General features: G+C 39.3%; 1 protein-coding gene and 1 long non-coding RNA gene across 3 annotated transcripts in view; one reads left to right on the top strand and one right to left on the bottom strand.

Moving 5' to 3' along the window:
• The window catches only part of SLC25A12 (solute carrier family 25 member 12), a 98,831-nt gene extending 74,515 nt beyond the window's left edge, over positions 1-24,316 (top strand). For both annotated transcript variants that reach the window (XM_040229344.1, XM_040229343.1), the window contains exons 12-18: positions 2,694-2,746; positions 3,138-3,218; positions 16,818-16,958; positions 18,982-19,120; positions 21,507-21,665; positions 21,788-21,878; positions 23,215-24,316. In XM_040229344.1, the coding sequence (XP_040085278.1) occupies positions 2,694-2,746; positions 3,138-3,218; positions 16,818-16,958; positions 18,982-19,120; positions 21,507-21,665; positions 21,788-21,878; positions 23,215-23,413 (863 nt within the window). In that variant the 3' untranslated portion in view covers positions 23,414-24,316. The remainder of the gene's footprint in view (positions 1-2,693; positions 2,747-3,137; positions 3,219-16,817; positions 16,959-18,981; positions 19,121-21,506; positions 21,666-21,787; positions 21,879-23,214) is intronic.
• LOC120854921 lies at positions 118-25,058 on the bottom strand. Its single transcript, XR_005719105.1, has 4 exons — positions 25,048-25,058; positions 16,023-16,033; positions 1,008-1,016; positions 118-186 (listed from the first exon to the last, which is right to left on the bottom strand). It is a non-coding gene; the product is annotated as an uncharacterized LOC120854921 (long non-coding RNA).
• Between the last annotated feature and the right edge of the window lie 2,906 nt (positions 25,059-27,964).

The raw sequence follows: 27,964 nt of genomic DNA, 5'->3' as shown, positions 1-27,964 counted from the left end.
CAGGCTGCCCCTTGGAGGTGAGTTTACTATCTATTCACTTGTTTCAGCTGAAAGAAGTAGTGAATTTTTTTGTCTCTTCCAAGGAGACCATTCATAAGTCTTTGCCAGTGAGTCATCTGAAGTTTAAAAAAAAAACAGAAAAGGAAAGCTTTTTGCTCCACGTCTCATTCTTGCTCCATTCCTCCTCTTAGCTTAGAGGCGCTGAGTGGAAGCAGACTGTCTTTTGCAGGGAATGTGATCACCAGCTGTAAGCTGAGCACAGTGCTGTCGGCGTCAGAGGCAGCAGCCCATGCAGGATTCTCCCCACCACCGTCGGCTTTGTAGGAACTTGTTCTCTTGGGAGAGGGAGACTTTCATGTACGTGTTTTCACATTAGAATTTAGTTTCCTTTGGGAGGGAGATTAATTTTTTAATGCCTTTGGGCGCCACTTGGAATTCTTTGAAAAACTCTCTACATGCTCAGGTCCAGGGCATTTATGTAATTTACTGTACTTGTTTGTTTGCACACAGTCTCATTAATCCTGAGCTAATTCTGAGCCTGAACAAAGACTGGGCCTGAACAATGCTTTATGCTCATGGACAGGAGGAGAAACACCTCTGATTGGTAATATGTGCAGATACTCAAGTGAAAATGTAGCTCTGATATACTTGAAGGAGAGGGTCACAAGGATGTTCGTTTTTGGCATTTTATTTAGAACAAGAGAAGAGAGCAGTTCTGGAATCAAATTAGGCTCAAATACCCTGCCCTTGAGAAGGAATGTGATGAATTTTCTTAAGATATTCAGAACTCTAGCCTGTCTTGAATTCTAGCCGTACAACAAAATTCTAGCTGTACAACGTGTGCAGAGGTGTACATGATCTAGAATGCAGATCTGTGGATGTCAGTCTTGTTTGAGACTTTATTAATCACTGCGTATCTGAATTCTGTTTATATGAAACCTGAGGGTTAAGTGGTGCTAAGTGGTTTTTTCCTTTGACATCGCCAATCTTTCTTTGTTGAATAAGACTCTTTCTCCCTGTTGGGTATACTTGAAAAGCGAAGGAACCTAGGCATACGCACTGCACAGTTTCCCTTCTCAATAGATGGGTGCTTACGGAAGGCTTTATTTGAGAGAGGTGTCATGTTATTTGGGTCTAGTATAGCAAGTTGGGGGTGGGGAGCGAAGAAATTATTCGCTTCATTTAAGATGTGAGCTGATAAAATCAGTCCTTTAAATGAGAAACTCTTATATTGGGGGGAAGATTGCAGGAGTCCTGTATATGAACCCTGTGTTGAGATTGTCGTATATTGCTTAGAGCTGGTCCATTATTTTGTCAGATGACTGACAAAACTGTTGACAGATTAGCCTAAATTTCTTTATAGGAAGCAATGATAAAATGACATAAACTATCAGTACAATATTAAAATTCTATGAGCCTTACTAAGGCAAGTTGTAAAACAAATACTCACGCTGACATGGTTGTTTGGGGATCAGATTAAAAGTAATAAGGCCTGATAATCATGAGAGAAAGTTAAGACTGCCATCTGCTGATTTATTCTTTTAAATCAGCTGCTACCCATTAAAGGTGTGTGCAGATTTGTGTTTGTCATTGATAATTCAGTTTGACTGACAGTAGCCTGTATATACGATTACTTGCTGGCTCTCAACTCGTAGAAAATCACTCAGCAATATCCTCAAAGTAGGCTTAAGATCAACAGTGAGCATGCAAACACATACATAATTTCCCCTTGCCTGGATGATTTAAAGGGTATAATATGTTTATTGTTAGCATCTTTAAAAACTGTATGCAAAAATGTATTTAACGATTTGGATAATCTGTGTGCTTTAGAAAGTTGAGCCCTGTGAATAGCTACAGATGTTGAATTGTTTATATATTTTTTTCTTTTTCAGCCAGCCTGGAAATTTTAACTTTCTAAGAATAATGGTTTCCTTTATTTTAGGAGAATTCTTTTGAAATGACTTATGTTTGACATATATTAGTACATAGGCTAACAATGGGCTGTGTTTTGCTTGTAGAGCATACCCATTAATTGATACTTTAAGCTGCATTTTTCTTTATAGTTTTGGCTTTCTTTTAAATGAGCACTAAGTTCTGCATTTCTCTAAAGAGAAAATTATGGGAGTTGATTTTCTGTAAGAGCCAAGCCACTGTGTGCTATTACACAGGTAGCATCATTTGTGGCAGAACCTGGGTCTGCTTAACAGGATGCTTTCCAGAGCTTTCCCAGGCATTCATCATTGGCTGCTCTAAAATGTCTGTGTATGTTAGTATGTTGTCGGTTGTAAAGAGGCGGAATGTGGTTCTATTGTTATTGGTAGTGTTATGGAAGTAGAGAAGATCCACGGGTAAAGAGGCGGAATGTGGTTCTATTGTTATTGGTAGTGTTATGGAAGTAGAGAAGATCCACGGGCTCCATTTCTTCCTCGTACTTTTTGAGAGGTGTTAGATAACTAGGCTTTAAAGGAAGCATGCTTAAGAAAAGGATTTATAGCAACAGACAGTATAGCATTGTATTTGACATAAATAATTATATACATATGCATAGTTTTCAGGATAATCCATTTTTTCCCATTTTTATGAAAATCCTAAGATGTTTGATGGGTAAATAATCTGGGGGAAAATGCCTTATTGGGCTTGTACGTTCGTGTCTAGTACATCTATGTTGCTAACAATTCTCTCTGTTTACCTAGGTCTGATACCGCAGCTTATAGGGGTTGCTCCAGAGAAGGCCATTAAACTGACTGTAAGTGGCTAACTCATTGAATTTATGTCATTTGTTTAGATTATCACTAAGCCAAAAATTAAAACTGCTGCTGGGACTTCCCTGGTGGTCCAGTGGTTAAGCCCCACACTTTCATTCCAGGGCCCACAGGTTCAGTCCCTGGTTGGGGAACTAAGATCCCTCATGCTGTGCGGCATGGCAAAAAAATTTAAAAAACCAAACAAACCCAAACTGATGCTGCTAAGACTAGCACACCGTCGAGGCATTTGTAAAATTTTGAATTTATATGTAGACATGTGCTAATTTTAAATTTTATATGAGACAAGTATTTTGCTGACTTGGAAAACTATTAATGTACCACTAAAGGCAATGATTGGAAGTTCTGGTTAATTAATGTTGTCTTTCTAATTAGGTTAATGATTTTGTCCGGGACAAATTTACCAGGAGAGATGGCTCCATTCCACTTTTAGCAGAAATCCTCGCTGGAGGTTGTGTAAGTATTAATACTGTGATTTCTCATGACAACTATGTTCCTTTAGCCTTTTTGCACACCAGATATAATACCTGAGTGACATCCCCTCGAGCTCAAGGAATTCTAAGCAGTTTTCTCAGATTGTATGATTTTAAAAAATATTTTATTGCATAATCTAACTGGTTTTGAGGCAGAAAAGAGTATTTTTGTTAGCTCAGTCTGTTAGAAGCTCCTGAAACATTACCTTTCACACTTTTTGAAGTTCTAATTCTGTTTCTTTTTAAATATCACAGAAAACAGAATAGTGGGTAGAGTTACCATTTATTTGTATTGACTGGAATAAGTGTGAGGTGACTGATTAATTGGGCCCTTTTATTTTAGGTGTAGGAGTGAGTAAATCATTGTAGTATCATTACAATTTCCCTTCTTTTAGGGACCAGAGCAAGCAACCATAAATATGTTGAAGCTGTTGACAATTCTGAACACAGAGACTTTATCTTTAAAGTGTGAGCATGACATTGGATTTTGTCCAATTCTCAAATCTAAGTTTGCAGCTCAGCTAATTTGTGGTGTCCCTTTCACATTTAGTAGTACCTAATTTGTTTAATCCATTTTGTCCCTGAAACCTTTAATGACTTAACATTTGACTTGGCAGACAGTCTTGGCTTAATCCTCTTCAGTTGTTTGTGGAACTGAGGTGATGAGGTCAGTGACCTTTGCAGCTTTTAATTCAGAGAAGATGCCCTGAGGGTCAGAGAGAGAGGTTGCTCTGGATTCTCCTTCATGGTATTTGTCAGCCTGGCACATACCTAGGTCCTTACCTTTCTGCAACCAAAGCTCTTTGGGAGGGTAGCTTGGTGCACTCCTTGTGTGTTGACGTGTATTTGCTTCTACACCTTCACGTATGCCCAAGTGCATTCTCAGAAAGAAGACTCATGTCTTTGGGTATCTCTCTTTTTTTCACGCAAGACAAATAATAAGCATAGACTAAGACCTTTGCTAGCTCTTACTATAGTTTCTCTTCCTCTTTACTCCAGTTAGATGCTACAATTGTTTCTCTTCAAATTAAAGACCCATTGCAAATCATATTCTTTTTCTCAGTGGTTTTAGTTTTAATTTGGTTAAGAAATGTCCTAACTCAGCTTTGTCACAACACATGTTATACATTTGTCAGGAATCTCTCAAGTCATGTTCTCTTGTTCCATATAGATAATTATTTGTTTCCATTTGTAATATCCAGAGGTTTTTTGCCCATGAAACTGATTTGGTTCCTTTGTTCTTCCTAAGTAAAGACACTGTTTCTAGGTTTGAACTTTGGGGATTTCTGCTGAAGTCTGGGGTGCCTTGAGGGTTGTACTGACACTCTTCATTTCTTCCTTAATCATGACTCATTTCTGGAGGCTTTGATGGATTGTCTAGCTGGAAATTGACAGCATGAAAAATAGTTAGGTTGGGCTCTAGGCAGGATGATTTCATTGTCTGCAGTTCTTCACCACAAACACTTCTGCTTCCCTCTTCCCTCTAAATCTCTTCATTTAGGGATAAAAGGAAATGTACAATTATCAAGTTTCCACTGATAAATTCGATCACACTACAGTGTAAGTGACTGGTGAAGCACAATCTGCTACTTCTCCCGAAAGTCTACTTATTTCGATGGAGAGTAAAGCCCTAAACAAAGAAGAGGTCTCTATTGATAGACTAGCAGGCATTGTGGAATATAGGAATAGTTTTTTTGCTGAATGAAATCTGGTAAGCAATCACCAGGTAAACACTAGGAAGAGTGGCTACCTGAGAGGTAGGTAGGTAGTAGGGGTGTGTGTGTGTGTGTGTGTGTGTGTTGCTTAGTCATGTCTGATTCTTTGCAACTCCATGGACTGTAGCCAGGAGCCAAGCTCTCTGTCCCTGTGTTTGTGTTGCTTAGTCATGTCCAACTCTTGGCAACTTTGTGGACTGTGGCCCACCAACCTCCTCTCTCCATGGAATTCTCCAGGTAAGAATACTGAAGTGGGTAGCCATTCCCTTCTCCAGGCGATCTTCCCAACCCAGGGATTGAACCTGGGTCTCCTGCATTGCAGGCAGATTCTTTACAGTCTGAGCCACCAGGGAAGCCTGATCATAAAAGCCTTAGGATCCTGGGTATGGGCAGTGATAGAATGTGGAGTGCCCTATGGGTGTTTGGTTAATGCTGTGAGTGCCACCAGGCAACGGGAGTGTGGTCACGCAGTTTTAAAGATGTACTTAATGTGTTAGCCTAACGCAAGTTAATTCAGAAGAAATAGTCAGTATTGACTTTATAGGTTTTTTTCTTAGCAGAAGGGTCAGCTAGGACCAGGGCCTCAGGTTCCCTACATGTGCAAGGGAGAGTTTGCTGCTCTGAAAATCACTGTGCTGTCCTTTAGGCAAAATGATGTACACTGACTGGATCATGCAGTAACCAAGAAATGAAACTATCTGGTCCTTAAGCATTATGTATTTTCTTGTTTTTTGTTTTGTGATCTATTTTTAAAAGTATATGATATTAGATACATGCAAAAGAGAATGCATTATATAGATTATAAGTTATAATAAAATGAGCATCCATAAACCTACCACTCCAACTAAATATTGCTATTATCATTGATGCTGGTTTTCGTTTTTACTCTAGTGCTGATCTGCTAGAATGCTAATGAGCAGTAGGGACTTTTCTTATTGGGTTGAACATTTTATAGGCATGGTCTCATTATTCTTTCTAATTGGAGTTGAAGAAAATAAAACCCTGAGAGAAGATATAGCACTTAGTGAATGACAAAATTGTCAGTCAAACCACTTCTGTCTCCAAATCTCTGGTTAGTACATATTTGGTATGTTTCCATTCTCTCTCTCTTTCTTTTATTTAGTCTCATTCAACAAGCTGTCAAGGCTGAGAACGATTTAGAGTTTCCTTCTGTGCAAGGAACCAGACTTAAGATATGTTCATATCTCATAGAAAAAGGGTAGTTCTGACCATTCTCACCAGATAAACTTAATCTTAAGTCTAATCATATTCCACTTTGGTAATTTGAAAGTAGAATTTCTTATCATGATTTACGTCATTTCTACATGTCACCAAAGAAAATACATGCTTACGATTATAATTCAACATAATAGCTACCATTTCTTGAGCATCTTGTACTAGACTGAACACTTTATAGGCACTATCTCTTTGTTATTCCCAGCTATTAATACAGTTGAAGAAACTAAAAGCTCTGAAATCAAGCACGTAGTAAATGGAAAAATTGAGATTCAAACCACTTCTGTCTCTAAATCTGTATTCTTTCATATTTGGTATATGTTTCTATTTATTCAGTCTTTCACTCATTCTCTCATTCGTTGAATGATTGCTATGTTTGAGGAAAAGTTTTGAAATAATAGCTTTATTGAGATAGAATTTCTATATCATGTAATTCCCCACACATAAAGTAAACAGTTCAGTAGCTTTTAGTATATTCATAGAGCTGTGCAATTATCACTATAGTCAATTTTAGAACATTCTTATCCCCCAAAGAAACCTACTACCCTGTCTCTAATGATTCACCATTTCTGGACATTTCTTTTACACAGAATCAGACAACATGTGGCCTTTTTTTCTGGCTCCTTTGACTCAGAGTAGTGTTTTCAAGGTTCATTCATGTTGTGGTATGTATCAGTATTTCAAGCCTTTTTATTGCTGAATAATATTTCAACATAATTGTATATAGGTAATACTTATATATAATATATATAAGCAATATCTGTAAATAATATATAGGTAATACCATATTTTGTTTATTCCTTCATCAGTTGTTAAACATTTGGGTTTTTTCCACCTTTTAGCTTTATGATTAAGTGCTGCTATGAACATTCATGTAAAGAGTTTTGTGGACATATGTTTTCATTTCTCTTGTGTATATATTTAGGAGTAGAATTGGTAGGTCATATGGTAACTCTAGTTAGTATTTTGAGGACCTGTGAAACCATTTTCCAAAGTATCTGCACCATTTTGCAGTCCTCCCAGCAATGTATGAGGGTTCTTATTTTTCCACATTCTTGCCAATACTTACTATCTGTCCTTTATAGCCATCCTGGTGGGTATGTAGTGGTATCTTACTGTGACCTAATGACTGACTCTGTTGAGCATTTTTTCATGAATGTACTAGCATTTATATATCTTTGGAGAGCAATCTATTCAGAATATTTGGCCATTTATAGTTGGGTTGTTTATTATTGAATTATAGGAGTTCTTTATATATTTAGTATACCTTAGCAGATATATGATTTCCAGATATTCTTCACCTTCTTGACTGTCCTTTTGCAGAATTGAACTTTGATTTTAATGAAGTCCAACTTACCTTTATTTTTTGTTGTTGTTTGTCCTTTTCATGTCATAGCTAAGAAGTCATTGCCTAATCCAAGATCATAAAGATTTATACCTCTCTTTTCTCCTAGGGGTTTTATAGTTTTAGATCTTACATTTAGCTCTTTGATCTTTTGCACAAATTTTTAACCTTATTTTGCAGTATTTTGCTTTGAGCTGAGATATTACCACATGAAGGCTTTATTTTTTTATCTTGTTATATTTCCTCTTAATGTTTGCATATGCGTGACCGTGTGCATGCACAATATTCTTAAAACCAGGTCCAGGTTTTGTTACCTCTGACTTGCTGATCGGAAATGCAAGCAGCTCTCACGCTTTTAAGGGCAGCAGAAAATCACAGTGGAGCTTCTCACTTTGGAAATAGATATGACCTTTGGGAAAAAAATTATAAACAGAGTGTGCATTCTCATAATTTAAATCTTCATCGTGAACATTATCCAAACTTACTTTATATCTATATTAAAGTCTTCTCAAGAAACACTAGTTCAGAATTTATGATTTAAGTGTGATTGCTTGTTTTTGTTGTTATTGTTTCTGTAACTTGAATTTTAGATGTAATAATTTCTCCACCCTTTTTTAGGTGGAGATGGGGTAAGAGTATATACATGTGGGTACAGTTACTCAGTAAATGTCTGTTATGGGTGCATATGAGTAATGCATATGTAACAAGCTTCAAATAATTTTTCTCATTGTTCTCCTAGGTAAGCCATCCTTATCAGGCTGTATGTTTTTATTTTTCTATAAGAAAGTCTCTCTTTTTATATGTGTATAAGTATATACATATTTGTATATACATACATTACATGTCCATATCAGACATAAATATAATTGTTTAATTATGATATCTGTTGTGTGCAGAATAATACTATGTCAACTCAGAAGTTTTCAAAGTACTTTCACATACACTATCATCATCTCCTATAAAATGGGCAGATGAAGAACAGAAGCTCAGAAAGTCTACCTCTCACCTCAGATCACACAGCTAATATACGTTGCAGTTTTCATATATTCCCAAGTATTTTGATTTTAAGATCAACTCCTTTTGTTCTGTAATACTATCTTAGGAAATCAAATCAAGGCCTTGTCCATTTATCAACATAAATCTAGATGAGTCCATTCAACTTTGTAGTGGCTTTTCTTTTTTGGAAAATATTATATGGATGTATATTATAATAATTTAACACATGTGAATATATATGTTATTTAGATATAAAATGTATAAAAAAAATCTTAGATGTCAGCTTAATGAGTTTTAACAATTGTATACACCCGTGAAATCAGCACTCAAGAGTGAGATGAAGAACATTTCACCCCAGGAAATTAATTCTTGCCTCTTTCCAGTCAGTCATGCTTCCCCTCGCCCATGCAGCCACTGTTCTGATTTCTGTCAACAGTTTTGTTTCTTCTTGGATTTCATATCACCAGACTCATACAAAATGCTTTCTTTTATGGTTGGCCTCTTCTTTTGCTTAATAAAGTGTTTATAAGAGTCATCCTTGTGTGGGTATCGGTATTGGTTTTTTTGTTTGTTTTAATTTTACTGAGCATTATTCCATGGTATGAATTAACTACAATTTGCTTTCCATGCTTCTATTGAAGGACATTTTGGGTTGTTTTCAGTTTTTATCTATTATAAATAAGGTGGTTATAAACATTATTTAGTACCTAAGAGTAGACTAGGGTAGATGTATATTCAGTTTATTATAAAAGAAACTGCCGGTTGGTTCTTTGATGTGGATGTATCATTTTACCGCTTATCGGCAGTGTACAAATATTGCAGTTACTCCCCATCCTCAAAATGTTTGATATTTTTAGTCTGTTTCAGTTGTTCTGGTTGGTCTGAAATGATACCTTGTTGTGGTTGTAATTTGCACTTCTCTGATGCCTAAAGATATTGAGCATCCTTTCACGTGTTTATCTTTTTAGGTGAATTATCTGTTCTAGTCTTCTGTTTTTATTAGGTTACTCATTGTTACCGTTAATTTGTAGGAGTTCTGTATACATCATGGATACAGTCTGTTGTCAGATATATGTGTTATGAATATTCTTTCCAGTCTGTGACTTACCTATTAATTATCTTAATGGTCTCTGTAGTGGTTTTATGAAAGAAAAGGATTATGTGAATTTCTTAGACATGTCCGTAAACCTAAGTGGGAAGAAATTTAGTGTCTCTTTGAGTCAACAGAGAAGTCCCTTGAAAAGTCTAAAGGGACTGACCTATATGTATTTTCTAATGATCTCTCTGGTTAAGTATCTGTTTTTATGTTGTTAAACTCTAGCCAGAGCACTTAGGAGCTTCCCTGGTAGCTCAGCTGATAAAGAATCTGCCTGCAATGCAGGAGACCCTGGATGGATTCCTGGATCGGGAAGATCCCCTGGAGAAGGGATAGGCTCGCCCCTCCAGTACTCTTGGGTTTCCCTGGTGGCTCAGACAGTAAAGAATCTGCCTGCAACGCGAGAGATCTGGGTTCGAACACTGGTTTCGGAAGATCTCCTGGAGGAGGGCATGGTAACTCACTTCAGTATTCTTGCCTGGAGAATCCCCATGGACAGAGGAGCCTGGCGGCCTACAGTCAGTGGAGTTGCAAAGAGTCAGACACGACTGAGCAGCTAAGCACACCACAGAGCATTGCCTAACTGATCACATTTACCTACTTCTAAAAGGATAAAAGTCATAAGATTCAAAATGTATATATTGCTCAACAAAGGACTGATGGCCCCAATATGCTGCAGGCATTTTCATAGCCCTGTATGAACATATGTCTTGGAGAACGCATCCCTTCCCTTGTACCTTGCTTTCGGTCGATGTGGTGCTGTCACCTTGGTTACTGCACAAGAGCTATGTGAGGTAGATAAGGTAGATGATGGAATCTCTGTTGTCATATTAGGAAACCAAGGAATGAAAAGGTTATGACCTATCTATGGTTACAAAGCTAACAACCATATAGGTTGACAGCTTTCCAAACCTGGAATCTTTGTGCTCTTTTTTCTCCCTTTGGCCTCTGTGTACACATGGGCTCACACACCACCATATCCATGCCCATATAGGTGTAGCAAGAGTGTAGCCTGCTCCCACTTGTTAGTTGGAGCATTTACTAATCCTGGGAGCCCGAAGTGGTAGCTCACTAGCTCCTTAAGCCGTGTATTTCTCAGCAAGCTGAGCTTGCAGATCTCTATAAAGAGCTGTTTGGAAATGGTCTCTTCAGCTCCCATCCCCAGGAACCAGTGTGGTCTCAGCTTTATCCTTGCATACTTACATGAACACACACACATATGCACACATATTAAAAGTCCACATATATTATGTCAGTATGTGTAATTTAATCTATTCATATCTCTGAACACCCTGGCATTTATCATCACTCCTTTTAAACTATGACTGTCTTGGGATATTTTAGAGCGAACCATCGTGTTTCCCGTTGCTTTATAAAATAATGCTTGGTTGATGGCATTGTGAGCCAGAGCCACTGTCTCTCTTCATCCTGCTTATTTTGTACATCTGTTCAAGGAGCTGATATGGCCTTAAATTGAAGTTAGGTTTTCACTTGTCTCTGTAAGGGAAGACTTTATAAAATGAATTGTTTAGATTGGACATTTGGCAGTGGGAGGGAAGTCGTTTCAAACTATAAGAGACAACAGATCAAAGAGGGAAGTAAACAGGGGACTTGGTGCTCGGGGCTGGAGGGGTGGGGCTGGGGGTCACGCAGCCGGTGGCTGGATCCCCAGCGTCTTTGTGGTCTTCGCCCCTGGGTAGGATTATGCGGGTAGGTCGAACAGGCCCAGTCTTGTGTGCAGCCCCTTGGTCTCAGGCACATCAAAGGTGAGTGGTGACATCTCAGTATTACATCCTTTTCTCCTAACTTTTGCTGTCAGCTTTGTCTGTTATTCACTCAGTCGTGTCCAACTGTTTGCGACCCCGTGGACTGTAGCCTGCCAGGCTCCTCTGTCCATGGAATTCTCCAGGCCAGAATACTGAAGTGGCTTGCCATTCCTTTCTCCAGGGGATCTTCCTTACCCAGGGATCGAACCTGGGTCTCCTGTATTACAGGCAGATTCTTTACTGTCACCAGGGAAGTCACTAAAGCTTTAATAACTAAAGCTGTCAGCTTTAGTTTGTTTATTTTCCCATTAAAAAATTATACAACACAAGATGATATGGAGGTTTTTCCATTCTCTATTTTATGTTGGATGTGGGTAAGCCTCATTCAAAATGAGATTTGTTCTGTCTCGTTGTGTCATTTGTAATTCAGTTCTGGAACAAAGAAATGACAACTTAATACTGAAAAATGGAAGCATCTAAGTCAGTTTTAATGTTAATGCTTGCATCTCTTTAAAACAATAAACAACAAGTTTGAGAGGGAAGTTTAGCAGTTAGAGGTTAGAAATTAATTTTGGTGATTTGATGAGTGAAAAAATTCACCAAAGGTATTATTGTATGAAATGGTGTGCTAGTTAACACAAATACAAGGTAGGAAGGTAGGAAGACATCAAATTACACAGTGTTCATTTAAGACTACATAGCTGTGTATCATCATGTTTTAACCTGAAGTTTTATTTATCTCAGTGTCTATTATTTCAGATCACTAGCTTTGGAGAAGGCAATGACAACCCATTCCAGTACTCTTGACTGGAGCCTGGCAGGCTGCAGTCCATGGGGTCGCTAAGAGTCAGATGTGACTGAGCGACTTCACTTTCACTTTTCACTTTCATGCATTGGAGAAGGAAATGGCAACCCACTCCAGTATTCTTGCCTGGAGAATCCCAGGGACGGGGGAGCCTGGTGGGCTGCCGTCTATGGGGTCGCACAGAGTCGGACATGACTGAAGTGACTTAGCAGTAGCAGCAGTAGCAGCAGCTTTACTTAGATTTTTTTTTGATGTCCATATATGCATAGGTAGATAAGCCTATTAAAAATTTTGGATCCACAGATAACTAGGGCTAACTAGTTTTTTCAAATGCATTTAAAGTATATGAATTCCCAAGTTTACCGTGGGGAAGCATGTATGAGAGAGGACCTGGTCTGTAAAAAGAGCCATTGTTTCTAAGACCAGTTCTGTTTCTTATTTCTGGTGGCAGGGGTGGGGGTTGTTTTTTGTTTTTGAGTAGTTAGTACATTCATTTGATTCAGAATTTTAAAGATATAATGGCATATGCTTTGCAAATTCTTTCTCCTAGCTATTTACTTCTCCTCCCAGGGGTGCAACCAATGTTTTCATCTCTAATCTGTTCTGCTTTTGATAAACTTAACTAAATTTTGACATATTGTGATAAATGGGTGCCTAATGTTTTATGTTCTGTTTATGTCACAGCATGATTTTATTACCTAATATAGACTGAATAAGAGCATAGAATTATTTGTGCTTAAATATTTACTTATTGGTCATTTTAATTTTTTTGTTTAATTTTGTTGCTTTTAAAAATAGCAAATGTCAGCCTACTTGTAAAAATACAGATACATTTTTAATTGAAAAAGTACTTAATTGAAAAGTTACTATATTTTTTTTCACACTTTAACACATCTGAAATTCTGTATATTTAGTGATTATATTTTGGAGAAGGCCATGGCACCCCACTCCAGTACTCTTGCCTGGAAAATCCCATGGATGGAGAAGCCTGGTGGGCTACAGTCCATGGGGTTGCTAAGAGTCGGAGACGACTGAGCGACTTCACTTTGACTTTTCACTTTCATGCATTGGAGAAGGAAATGGCAACCCACTCCAGTATTCTTGCTTGGAAAATCCCAGGGACGGCGGAGCCTGGTGGGCTGCCATCTATGGGGTTGCACAGAGTTGGACACGACTGAAGCAACTTAGTAGTAGTAGTGATTATATTTACTGTAAGCAGTATTTTTTTTTCCCTGTGAATATCTGTTATTAAATTCATGATATCAAAATCAGTAGAGTCTTAAAATAGAGGAAAAATGATATTTTCCTGATGTGTTTGTTTCTCAGAGGGCAACAGTTAAGGATGTGATAACATCATAATCTTTTTCTTTGTCACCAGACTTTCTTATCAGAGTAATTGAATTAGTTGCAGATTTTATGCCCCCTTCTCCCTGTTCCCAGTTTAATATGTATGAGAGTGGTTAACCTCAGAGCTTAAAAAAGGACAGTGCATATTTGCCTTGTGTGTTTTCCTTTAAGTGTTATAACATACCCAAAGTTTTAGACAAATCAGATAGCCCCACAGGGTCTTGTTCTGTTTCATCTGGATATTGTCTATATATTCCTAGGTCTGTCATAAAGTTCTTAAAAATGATCATTTTTAAAGAGTATATAGATCATGAAATTGGTAGAAATTTTCTCCTTCAGTCATAGTGGAGTACATATATAGGTGTGAAACAAACCTATGTATGTAGGTGTGTGCCTTGCTTATAGTGTCATTTCATTGTTTACACATTCACTTGTTATATTTCATGTATTTTATGTATATATGAATATAAATATATATATGTTTTGTGATTGTGTCCAGTGTGTTGGTGGGACTTAGTATATGTTGTTATTGTTGTTCAGTTGCTCAGTCGTGTCTAACTTTGTGATGCCACGGAGTGCGGTATGCCAGGCTACCCCATCGTTCACTATCTCCCTGTGTTTGTTCAAACTCATGTTCTTTGAGTCGGTGATGCCATCCGACCATCTCATCCTCTGTTGCCCCCTTCTCCCCCTGCCTTCAGTTTTTTCCAGCATCAGGGTCTTTTCCAGTGAGTCATGTCTTCGCATCAGGCGGCCAAAGTATTGGAGCTTCAGCTTCAGCATCAGTCCTTCCAATGAATATTCAGGGTTGGTTTCCTTTAGGATTGACTGATTTGATCTCCTTGCTGTCCAAGGGACTCTCAAATCTTCTCCAGCACCACAGTTTGAAATTATCAATTCTTTCTAACTGATGAAAGCAAGCTGAAAGAAAAGCCTTTTTTATGGTCCGACTCTCACATCTGTACAAGACTACTGGAAAAACTGTAGCTTTGACTATATGGCCCTTTTTGTATATATAGTACAGGTGCTGGGTAACAGATCTTAAAGGCGTGTAATGGTTAATGTGTTTGTGTTTTCCTTCTTTTAGTTGTACTGTTTTAATTGAAAGCCTGTTACATGTACGTGTAGGAAGAAATTTGGAGAGTTGTTAAATACAAACTTCGCTAAACTGACAGTTATTTCCAGAAGGGTCTCTGAGAGACGGAGGAGGAAGCTGTGTCTGTGTGGTTGGGGGCACAGTGCTATTTGAAGTATTCCTACTCTGCAGGATTTTATAGTTTTACTAATGATTAAAAACATGAAAGAACTTTGTATTTATTTAAACATAATGTCCATATTTAATGAGTAGAACCCAGGGGTTGACATCATCTGGTGGTGGTGAATTTGGGGGATTATAATAAAAATTTATGCTTTTTTTTTTTTAATCTGCTTTAGTTTAGAACATAAAGCGCATTTTCCCAGAGATAGTCTTTGCAACCATTATTTAAACAAGAGATTTCAAGGAAGTAGTAAACTTTTATAATTGGTTTGGTCCTTAATACTAGCTACAGGAGCAATTACTTGGATTATCATTTTAACATAATTTTTCACCCAGCAATCCTTTTCAAAGTATTGTCTCCTTGGATTGAAACATTGAAATACTTCTGCCTGCAGTGCAACAGATTAAGAGGCAGAAGCAGGGGCAAATCAACATGTAAAATTGGATCAGTCGTCATTCAGGAACCTTTGTACCAGTGGTCTGGATTGTATAGATTTGGGAGTTGCAGGAAATCCAGAGAGAGACAGCAAATTGCTGCACCCTCAGTACTCGGTGGACAAAAAGAGGATTAGGGCCCTGAGGAATCCAGGGCAATCAACTTCCCACCAAGAGGAAAGGAATCTTGTGTCAGTGTTGGCAGTTGTGGATGTTGATAGGAATGGGGGATCAGGGTGAGAACGGGAGTGTTTTGTTGGTTTATAGCCCCTGGTCAGTTAAGAGAATGGTCTGGGACTTTTTGCTGCCCCTTGGAAAGGGGGTGTGGAGGGCTGTGGGCTTTAGAAAAATGAACAGGAATGTGGGTGAAGGTAGAGTATTGAAGTGGCATTGAATGTGGCTTGTGGGTTTTATGGGTGTCGTTTACAGTCCTTCTGTACCTGTGGAATTTCAGGGCCCAATGAGGCTCCTGTTTCACATGTGACATGCTATTAACAGTGAAGTTATGATTATGTAATGTAATTATGATTATGCGAGTGTGGTTCTGATTATGTAACGTAAATAGCTACACTTAAGATGACAATGTGCAAATGAGATTTTTTTCACTTCATGAATGGAAATGTATGTATATTTATGTTTTAAATTTTTTATTTATTTTTATGTATCCCTATGTGTACACATACACATGTTTGTTTGTTTGTTTTCCTTAGGGAAACCAAAAAAGGAGTTGGTAGCAGTTTTGTTAAACATTCTCTCTCCTCCCCGCAACAGATTTCCAGTGCACATACACGTTCATTATCTAAGTTTAAATGTCTCTGTGGTCGCTCACCATGGGCGAGTGTGGAGTGCGGCTTTGGTTTGCCCTCTCTGGTGCTTGTGATAACGAGATGCTCCGTTTCCCATCTCTGTCTTGAACAGTGTGTCTAGTTTGGTCTTGGAATGATACTGCAATTGTCCCTCCAAATTATCTTCTTTTGTGTGGATGTAGTTGCAGAGTTTTGTTCAGGATAATACATTTTAGAATTTGAACCAGAGGAGACTTTCCACCTTTGACTAGCGTGGGGCAAAAACACCTCTGTGTTAATTGCTCTACCCTCCAGGAAAGTGGCAGCAAGTGGTTGAGCTGAGGAGACTGCTTGCTTTTAAGAAAAGGAAAGAAGCTGTGTAGATCCGACTCTTCGCTCCAGCTTGGTAGAAGATCCCAGTCAATCTCCTACCATCGCTCCCTTTCATTGGAGCACCAGCTGCCACATCTGGCTTCACTTTTGTTTTCCAAATGAGTTTATTAGTTTTGCCATTTTGGATATGGCTGGGTTGACCCAGGAAAGACTGGTCTGGGAAACACTCCTGACATTTCAAATAGAAGCAAAACTAGACATAAGTTGATTTGAGACAGAGTTTGGGGCCATCCCTGTGAGCCCTTCCAGCATCAGCCAAAGCATCGGACTCTCATTCCCCTCCCTGCCAAGGGGGAGGGGTAAAGAGGTACAGTGTGGAGGTCCCCAGATTTCTTTTGGCTGTACTCCGGGTCAGGCGGGCTCTGATAATGGAAATCTGCTCTGTCTCTCCTCTCTTGCCTGCAGGCTGGCGGCTCTCAGGTCATCTTTACTAATCCTCTGGAGATAGTAAAGATTCGCCTACAGGTAGCTGGAGAGATCACCACAGGACCCAGAGTCAGCGCCTTGAATGTGCTCCGGGACCTGGGACTCTTTGGTCTGTATAAGGTAGGTAGGTTCCCTTGGGTTATCTTGATAGAGAGGTTGTCGTGTACTCCATAGAAATGTGAAAAAAAATGTCAAAACCAGACTTCTTCCCCATAAATGGGAAAGCAATCTTGTCCAGCAGGGTAGTTCCTATAGTAGAAAATCAAAACAAAAAGGAAAAATCAGGACACTTCTATTAGAGGCAGTGGGATGCACAACCACGCCATCCTGTTGGCATCTTCAGGCTTTTATGAAGCTGCCAGCAGGGAGGCCAGCACCACAGACCCGCTGGCTGCAGGCTCACAGCCTTTTATTTACAGGTGGATATGGGAAAAGTTTCTTTGGTGTTCTTTTGCGGCTGCTTTAGGACTGACTTCAAAATAGTCTTATGTTTATTTTGAGTCTGAGCTATCTCTGTTGTTATCTTCACAGTAGGAGCTTGTCTTTGTCTTAATAATTTGACCACAGTGAAACAGTAGTAGAGTTTGGTAGGATTCAGGTCTTTAAGAAGTTAAGTGGTGGGATTTGTCAATAATGAATTGCATTTTAAAAAAGCAAAACAAAAGCAAACCAGAGTGTACTGTACTTTAGCAAAATGCCAGTCAACAGATTCCTTCCCTGCAGGTATGCTTACTCCCATCATTACAGATCAGATGTAATGGAGCAGAAGCTATTATTTTTCTTAAACAAGGAAGAGTATTTCTTTCTCTTCTTTCGCCTGGTGTAAGGGGAGGGATACGAAAATTTAGCTTTTATAGACAACTGTGTTTCCACAGCGTCTGATTTATTTATAGACCCATCACTGTAGAAATGTGTAAATTGGCTTCTGTAGCTGCAAATTGGAAATTAGAAATTCTCTCGATTAGAATCACACAGCTACAGACTACAAACTGGTCTCGTAGGACCAATGATGCCTGTCCTGAGAGTTTTGTACATACTCTCCTTTCTACCCCCAACTGCCATCCTTTTTAGAATTCCCTTTGAAAACTGACTTTATTAAAATTATTTCACTCTGTAGCATCTCTGAGAGAGTCCCAGGAATTTTTTTTTTCTTTAATGTTTGAGTTTGTCTTTTAAAAACAGAGCCATCCAGAAAACAAGTACCAAAGATGGAGTGTTTCCCTGGCCGGCTAAAGCCTGAGCGTAGGCTCGTGTGGGCTGAGGAAGGGGCAGTGTCAGTCACCAAGACAAGCTGTCTGACTGTTTCTACTCTCAAGGAAACTTCCTGTTAAAATATTCTGTCTGGGTTTCCCTGTCCTCTGCCATTTAGGACATAGGAAGTAAGGAGGGAAGTTTGGTGGTTTCTTTCTCCCCGTCCTTAGAATGTGTTAGTTGTTCACTTGTGTCTGACTCCTTGGGACCCCATGGACTGTAGCCCACCAGGCTCCTCTGTCCGTGGGATTCTCCAGGCAAGAATACTGGAGTGGGTAGCCATGCCCTTCTCCAGGGCATCTTCCCAGCCCAGGGATCAAACCCAAGTTTCCTGCACTGGGGGCAGATCCTTTACCACCTGAGCCACCGAGGAAGCTTCCCTTCCTTTTCCATGGCTCCTACCCATAGCTTCTTAGCTGGTACTTCAGGGGCTCTAAGCTGAGGTGGATTGAGTTGGTAATTTGTTAGTTTGAGGAGCTGCCTTTGTTGGTTGCTTTGAAATCAAGCTGTCAATACTGGGTTTCTAAGTCTGTTCCCAACCACACCCCATTCCCTGGCACTCACCAAGGTAAACCAGAACAAGCAGCCTAGAGGTCTGAACATTGAATTTTGTATTAACCTTAAAATCTGAATCCATACTGGAAATGTCAGAAAATTGTTAGTTGTCAGAATACCATCGTTAACTAACTCTAGGACTCCCAGATCCACCAGCCTTTCTCAAACTTGGAGCCATGTCTCGATTTCCCTGCGCCTGACTTGTAATCCTGTTTCTCTTCCACGTCAGTCTCAGTGCTGTCTGAGGGACAGCTCAGGCTTGTCACCCTGGATCCCTCGTGGTCATTCACACCTTGTTTATACAACTGTTTTGCACTATTTCCTCACTCTGTGACAGGGTGCCAAAGCGTGTTTCCTCCGAGACATTCCCTTCTCTGCAATTTATTTTCCTGTTTATGCTCACTGCAAACTACTTCTGGCTGATGAAAACGGACACGTGGGAGGTATAAATCTCCTTGCAGCTGGAGCCATGGCAGGTAACTTTTTTTTTTTTAAGCCAAAAGAGTCCCTACCGACCCCACCCCCATTCTCTAAGTACAGAATCTCTGTGCTCCTCTTCTTTATTTCTGGAAAGGTTATTGTTTGTATCTGACTTAGCTTAAATACGATCGCTTTTTCTCCTTTGTGGGGTATGCTATAATTCTGATGAGCGTTAATTACATTTGCATAATGTGGGTAAACAGCTTAATGCAGCTTAGGAACTCGCAGCCAAATTAGCTCTGCCCATCTCAATTGGGCTTTCATCAGTACTGTGTGTCTTAGCCTCCTCTGCCCCTGAAACCTTGGGTGCAGTCAAGCTGAGCATTAACGTAGAAAAGTTCTTCATCCCATCAGTTGCTCTGTTGCACCTCATCCTGATGCACAGGTCCAGCATCCCCTCACTTTCTTATTCTGTATAGTGCAATCAACATGATTTGGCTCCACCTTGAGTTTGAAACTGTCCATATTCCTTCTGCCATCATCCTCATCAGACCAAACAAAGCCATACTTCCTCAGCAGCACCACCCCGTGGGGGCATCTCTTCTTGGCTCTTAACATGCTCTTTTATTAATGGTTGTTTACATAAATTCTGCCCTCTCTCCTGTGCCCGAAGCCCCTTGAAGGCAAGGGTTTCAAATGTAGGAAGGTGCTGAGAAGCTTCCTCTCAATCCCATGCTCCAGCCTTTGTCTTGTGTTGAGAGGGAGCTGATTCCAGATAGAAGGGCAGGACCAGGTTGTCCTTCACTGCAGCAATCCTCAGACGTGGCAGAAGAAGGAAAGGGCATGTGTTTACTTGCCATCACCGCTGCTTAGGGAGAGAGACGGGCGAGGTGAATGAACGCAAGCCCTGCTCACGTGGCTCTGACCACCCGGGCTCCTGCACGGCGTGCCTTCTCCTCTGGTCTGCGGGCTCAGCAAAGCAGCACAGCCTGGGCACCCCTGGGGGTGTGGTATGTAGCAGGAACCCTGGGTTCCAGGGGCGCTGGTTGGACGTTATTCTCATCCATGATGACAGGGAATGACTCGTGATGAGTAAGAAACTCTCCGAGGGAGCCTTGAGCCCTTATTTGGGGCAGTCACTTGCAGTTATAATTCAAAAGCCAGTAAAGCTACCTGCTCAGTCTTGGCACTGAGTGTTCATCCAGCTCCTTTCAGGTATACACCAAAGCCTCCCCAGTTGAAGTGAGGGCCAGCACATCTTTCCTCATCTTTGCTCTCCGCTATCCAGACAGCAGCAAAGAACACTTTAATCATGGACAGGCATTTTGCCAGTGGCTGATGGAACCAAGTAAACATCTTCATGGAGCTGTCAGCCCCAGCTTCTTGCCCACAGACATTTGATGTCAGTTTTCAGAATTAGAAATGAATTTTTCTAATTTTTATCTGTAAAGCTTTGCTGGCAGGCACTAAGAACATTCAGGATTCAGAACATTCCAAAGGCAGCAATTTACCTAGTTTCATGTGAATAAGGTGTAGGGCTCGGCGGGAGGATATTTGCATGTCTCTAACAGAGCGCTCCCCGCTGCCCGCCCCAACTACCTACCCCGAGTGGCCAGCTCCATCTGCCTGGTGATGATTCAGTGAAATTCAGGCCAAATTGAATTTCTTCCCCCTGAGGAAGATCATCTTGCTCCTTTGTTCCCTGTTTTGTTGTATAAGTGAAAGGTGTGGTTGTGGAATCCTTCTTGAGTGTCCTGCCGCTGATGAGTCTCAGCGTGGCCCCAGGGAGCTGGGGCACAGGGAATGGCTGACGAGGCCTTTTGATGATCAGTTACCCCCTGTTCCCTAACTGGTTGCCTGGCCTCCTCTGCTTTAGTTGTAATGACTGTTGTCATGTAAGCATGTCTGAAAGGAGTCACAGTCAACTCTCAAGTTAACCCCTCAGAGGGTGAGTGGATATGAGTATTGATAGTCACCTCATACAGTAAGGTGACAGGAATCAGCAAAAAAAAAAACACACTACAGTTTGCTATCAGATAAATTTAGCAGCTCATTAAATTGACATTATCCTCATTCTTTATTATACATGAAAATACTATCTTATTTAAGAAAAGGAAAGAGGTAATAAAATAATTGAAACCCAGAAGGGAACACTGGGAATTGTCCTAGTAATACTGCTTCACTTATTCCTCTCACTGTTCTTTGGGATCACGCAACATAGACTGATTTTCCTAATTCAGAATGAACGAGAAGAGTTTTGCCATGACTCCACTGAAGCGGCTAGTGGGATTCTATGTCCTTTTTCCGTTAGTGCCCAAGGTGTCTATGTAAGAAGCATCGAGTTAGAGCAGGTGATGCTGCTAGTTGTCTTGTTAGTGGTTAGCAGCCTGCCTACCCTTTGTACGGTGTCAGGGTGCATTAACCGTGCCTTTCTCCTGGAAGGCGTGCCTGCTGCTTCCCTGGTGACCCCTGCTGATGTCATCAAAACAAGATTGCAGGTGGCTGCCCGCGCTGGCCAGACGACATACAGTGGTGTCATCGACTGTTTCAGGAAGATACTCCGGGAAGAAGGGCCCTCAGCATTTTGGAAAGGAACTGCAGGTGGGGGCTGGCGCCGCACGGAAAGGCTGCTCGGCGCTGGGGTCTGGCTCGCGTCACCCACCTGTGGGCCTCGCTGTAGCCATCCTGCTGCTAACCGTCCCCCGCCCTTTCTTCCTCTGTAGCTCGAGTGTTTCGATCCTCTCCCCAGTTCGGCGTTACTCTGGTCACCTATGAACTTCTCCAGCGGTGGTTTTACATTGATTTTGGAGGCCTGTAAGTGCAACTTTTCAAACTCTCTTATAAAGAAAGCACCAAAACCCCAGACAGGTGTTTGTTCAGCCTACAAAGGCATTTTTGGGATAGCAACTGACAGGACAGAGGACCCTGCAGGAGCAATACGTTTAAAACAAACCCTGGGCCTAAGACTCTTCACTGTTAGAGGAGTAAGACTTGGACAGGGTGACCCCATACACAGCATTAAGCAACTGCTTGGGGAAAGTTTAGGGAGGAAGCAAATTAAAATGTAATATCAATAGTTGTCTTTTTAGTGTAAGCAGATACTGAGCTTCATGGATTTAGGTCCTTATTTGGCCTTTTTACTGGAAGTAATATAAATTTGTGTTAGTTACACTTTTGTAAACTTTTGAAAACTCAGTCAAGCCCTTTCACACCCTCATGATTTCATTATTCACAATAATTTATTATTAGAAAGGTTTAGAAGTTCTTAGAACTAATGCTCTGCAAAAAAAAAAAACAACAAATGTTCAAAGAAAGGTTATGCCCATGGACATGATCACTGTGAGATTTAGGCCACAAATTGGGCCTTTTGACGGTTAGTACTTGAAACTCTCACCGTGGACAAGACGAATCACTTGAATTTGCTGGGAGGGGAAGGTTGTACCCAAAGCAAGCAATTACCAGCTTTTCAGCAGAAGATCAAATTCTGTATCTGAGTCTTTACTCCGTAAACCTATGAATTCTTTTCCTGCTCAGAAGCCAGGTAGGGAGTTAGCTGTTGAACCAAGAAGTTGAAGGACTTATACAAAGAAAGTAAGGACAGTCTCAAAGTTTTAGGCTTTTCAATTTGCATTCTGGAAAAAGAATTATATTTACTTCTCTTTAAATAATTTTAGTAATAACCTTCATGAGCTTATTACTTTAAAAGTTAGCTTTTAAAATTATGTCAAAATAAAAGAAAATTAAATTTTCTGCAGTTAATTTATGCTTAGTTTAAGAAATTGGGAAAATAGAAAAATCATTCATAGTCTTACTTCCCAGAGTGGTAATATATGAGTGGATTTCTTTCCGGTCTCTCTCTCTGTGAATCTATTTATGTGTACGAAATGGAGGCCCTTTCTCTTCTAAATCAGATATGTGAATGTGTTGCTTTCATTGCAGCTATAAATCATGACTAGTGCAGCATAATTGACAAGGAAATCATTGGACACTCTTCTTGGTGACACATGGGTCAGACTGAAAGTGTTCAGTGGTGTGTCATCTTCATTTTTTTGTTTGTTTGTTTTTTTTGGAGTATAGTTGCTCCACAGTGCCGTGTGTCTGCTGTTCATCAATGTTGAACATACTGACCATTGACTTTTCCTATCCACAGCAAACCCTCTGGCTCAGAACCAACACCTAAGTCACGCATCGCAGACCTCCCTCCTGCCAATCCTGATCACATCGGTGGATACAGACTCGCCACCGCCACTTTTGCTGGCATTGAGAACAAGTTTGGCCTTTATCTCCCCAAATTTAAACCTCCTAGTGTTGCTGTGGTTCAGCCAAAGGTGGCGGCGGCAGCTCAGTGATAAGACAACCGTTCAGTGTGGCAAAATGCACCCTAGAAAGAGAAGCCTAGGAGAGCAGCCTTGTAATGTATCCAGTCAGCTGCATGGTGCTGACTGAAATGAAGAATCAGATTATTCTTTCTCTATGACATATACATATATTTGTTTATAAACTAATCATTTGCCCAGGAAAAAAAAAATTACAATGCAGTTTGAAGCTTTAGTTTTATGTGTTGAAATGTTTTCTAAGCCTTGGCATGAATTAGTGTTCTAGACTGCTTTGCACAGCTTGCACTTACAGCGACTGTACATATTGTACATCTTTGTACAGAGACATCTTGGCACCTCATCCCAACAAATCTCATTTATAGAATGTAATGCAGTTCTGAGTGGCTTGAAATGTACAGAATGTTTTGAAAGTGTTTTATTAAGAATCACACGAAAATAAATGTATTAAAATTAAATTCATTCTTTTATTGGTGACTTATGGAAATAATGCATCAATATTGGATGTAATTAATTCAGTGCTTGTTTTCCATTCTGGAGTAGAAAGGTATTTGCTGATAAGAGGCGTAACGAGACCAAGTGCTGACACCACTGAATAAGAGGCCCTTTGGAACAGATGCATGCCAGCGGATGCCAGAGGACCAGGCCAACGAATTGCGTGTGCTGATGTGTTTCCATGTGTATTTCATGTGTGTATAGATTCTCCTCTGTTCATCAACCAAAAGGCATTTCCTAGGCAGCGCCTCTCCTGTCAGTGTGCATATAGCAGGGATGTCTCCAGCATTACCAGCTTAGTTTTTGCCTTCCTCTGACACAGCAAGGCAAGGGCCTAGCTTTCAAAAGAGTAAAGAATACTTTGGCAGTTTTCATTCGTATGGATATGATTCCAATCAAAAATAAAATGCACACCAAAATGTATGCATGGAGTTGGATTTTCCTTCATAAATGTACTGATAGTGCTTTTCATTTTGATTCACAGCCAGTTGCCAGTGACTAGTGATCAGGCTTCCCTCTTTCCCACTTTTATTTATTTATTTTTCTTTCCCACTTTTATAGGAAATCATTTGACTTGGAAAGAGCTATGGTGGAATAAGTGGAGAAGAAGATTTAGTGGGCTTTAGCTTCTTCCTTATGAATCTAAATACAAACTGCTTATTCCAAAAGTCACTCACCAAGGGTGTGATTGCTCATTTAGATCTAAACATACATCTTGACAGCCACATCTACACTTTGCTCTTTGTGATTTGACGTGTAGCATCAGAATTTATTTACTTTAGCAAAGTGCTTTGGGAAAACATTATTGTTGTTGCCAATGAGCTGGGATAGGAGGATGTATGCAAATATTTTCAAAGGGTGAGCCTGGAGATGAACCAAGTCACTTAATATCCTACACGTGGTTCATCAGTTGATGGCTGACAGCCCTGTTACACACGATAGGCTCTCTTGAGGCCTTCCAGGAACAAAAGAATTAGCTTTGAAAGCAAGTTATTTCCAAATGTATTTAGTTATTCTCATTGGAATGGAATAAATAGCAACACAGTTGTTTTGCTATTACCACCTGTTAAAAATGAACAAGTAGTCTGTGGATGTGTTCTTAAACAAAAATTCAGAAATATAGTGTAAAATGTAAAAGTACCCTCTTACCCTACTTCTCCCTTCCCCTCCCTGCCCCAAAGGTAATCACTGCTCACAACTTAGAGTATAAAATTTTAGTCTGTTTTCATACATATATATATATAAATTCATACACATTTTTATATTTTTAAAATAGAATTATGCTGTGTATATGTTCTGTGACTTGCTTTTGTTCACTTGTTCACTTTTGAGATCTTTGCATGTCAGTTCATAAAGATTTATCTTAATTTTTAATAGCTGCCTAGTATTCCAGTATACGGGTTACGATACTTTTCATAAATATTCCCTTATTGACACTTACTTATTTTTTTAACTATTGCAAGCAAAGCTGTAGTGAACAGTAAACACCTTTCTATACATGTTTTGTACATGTGCTAGTATTTCCTTAGGATGGATATTTAAAATTGAAATTGGTACTTCGTGAGATGTATGGGTTTTACATTTTTATATATATTGTCACATTGCTTCAAAAAGGCTTTACGAATTTACTTTCCTTCTAACAGCATAAAGAGAACTCTTATTTCTTTGCAGCTTCAGCAAAAATGGATATTGTCAATCTTACATTTTAGGCAAATCGTGATATGTAATCAATGCTGTTTTAGTTTTCATTTTACTAATTACTAGTGAGGTCAAATGTCTTTTTGCATTTACTGACCATTTGTGTATCTTGTTGTTATTGTAGCGTATGCAGAAAGTCTATGAAAACATCTTTATGTGTATGTATACACAGATATATACACACAGATATTTTTTTAAGGAGATGGTCATAAACACCTATGTAACTACCCAGGTCAAGAAAGAATATTTCTGACACCTCAGAAGTTCCCTCAGAGGATCCTTCCATCACAACTCCTGTTGTCCTCTTTAGCACCATCCTGGCTCTTCATTTCTTTGCATTTCTTTATAGTTTTACCACCCACATATACATTCTTAAACACACTTTTTAGTTCCTATTTTTGAAATTTTTGTGAATCAAATTACACTGTACACTTTCAAGACTTGTTCCTTTTTCTAAACATTATAAGATTCATCCCTGTAGTTTGCTGTATAAGCTGTAGTTCGCTTATTCCATTGTTTGAATATAATAATTTATTTTGCTGTTTTACTCTGAACATCTGCATCTGGGTCGTTTATAATTCGGGGATATTACAAATGGTGCTGCTCTGGATATTTTGTATGTATGTTTCGGAGTTTTTATTTTTTTTCAAATTTGGAGTATGCATTTTGAAAGGTTTCCCAGCTGGCTCAGTGGTAAAGAATCAGCCCGCCAGGCGGGAGACCTAGGTTGGATCTCTGGGTCGAGAAGATCCCCTGGAGAAGGAAATGGCAACCCACTACAGTATTCTTGCCTGGGAAATCCCATGGATGAGGAGCTTGGTGGGATATAGTCCATGGGGTTGCACAAAGTCAGATATGACTTAATGACTAAAAAGCAACTTCTGCATGTGTTTTTAAAAGGAAATATACCTAAGAGCAGAGCCCCAGGGGTACAGGGTTTATTACAGTCAACTTAGCTAGATCATGCCAAACTATTTCCCAGAGATGTTTGTACTAATTTTCATTTCATCAAGAATGTAGCAACACTTTCATTTTTACTAATCTGTTGAGTGTATAATGTTATCTTGTGGTTTTAATTAGCATTTTCCTTACATCAGATGAGGCTGAACACCTTTCATCTGTTCATATATATTACCACATTGTTCTTCAGAAAAGACTTTACTAATTTACTTTCTGACTGATAGCATGGGAAAATGCCTCTAAGTTTATTGACTATTTGGATTTCATCTTTGGTGAGTGAAATATGTGTTCAAGTTTTTTGTCCATTTTTCTTAAGCGTTTACAGGGGGTTCTTTATATATTCTGGATACTACTCCTTTATGAGTGGTATTGCAGAATCTTTTCTCAATTTGTAGCTTGTCTTTTTATACTATTTTGATTAACATTTTCATATGTTCATATATATTAATTTTTGCTTACGGGTAGCATGTTTTATGTTTCACTTAAAAACTTTTTCTCTCCCCAGGTTATGAATATGCCTGATATTTTCTTAAATGGTTTATAGTTTTGCCTCTCTCATTGAGGTTTCATCCTACTTGGAACTGTCTTTGACATGCGGTTTTTTTTTTTTGTATCTTTATGTGGCTAATCTGTTGTCCTAGTACCATTTGTTGAAAAAATTTTCCTTTTTCCTACTGCTTTAAAGTGCCTTTTCAGTTATATATTAAGGGTTGATATATGCAAAGATTTATGTCTGGACTTTTGTTTTATTGATTTCTCCTGTGTTGTATACACTCTCTTCAATACTCTTTATAAAAAATTTTAATATATGGTATAGCAAGTCCTTTCACCTTGCTGCTGTTCTTCAAGAGCTTGTGGCTCTTCTTGGTTTGTTGTTCTTCCATGTCCATTTTAGAAACAGCTTGTCAATTTCCTCCCCAAAACTAAAAAAAACAAAAACAAAAAAACAGGGTGGGCCTGATTTGATCATGATTCTGTGGGCCATTTGGAGAGAATTCGTGTCATTATATTGGGCCTTCTAATCCATGAACATGTTATTATGTCTTATATAAGTCCTCTAAATGTCTTAATAAAATTTTATAATCACCAAAGAGATCTTGAACATTGTATGTATAAATATATATATTCATTCCTATGTAAGTCACATATATATATTTCTTAATGTCATTCCAAGTATGCTTGAATGAGGTTTCCCCACTTTTTATTTAAAAAAAATTTTAAACCTACAGAAAAGTTTGAAGAGGTAAAATGAACTTTTTTAATGCCTTTCAACCAGGTTCACTTCCCTATTTGCTTTATCTTTACAAATACACATTTATTTTTGCTTTTAAAGTATGTTGCAGACATGGTACTTCATCCCTAAATATCATCCCTAAATAGTTCAGCATCTGTATACTATGAAAGAAGACATAC

The sequence above is a fragment of the Oryx dammah genome, unplaced genomic scaffold (genome assembly GCF_014754425.2).
Source record: "Oryx dammah isolate SB20612 unplaced genomic scaffold, SCBI_Odam_1.1 HiC_scaffold_27, whole genome shotgun sequence".
NCBI lineage: Eukaryota > Metazoa > Chordata > Mammalia > Artiodactyla > Bovidae > Oryx > Oryx dammah.
This window is presented reverse-complemented; position numbering and strand designations above follow the sequence as displayed.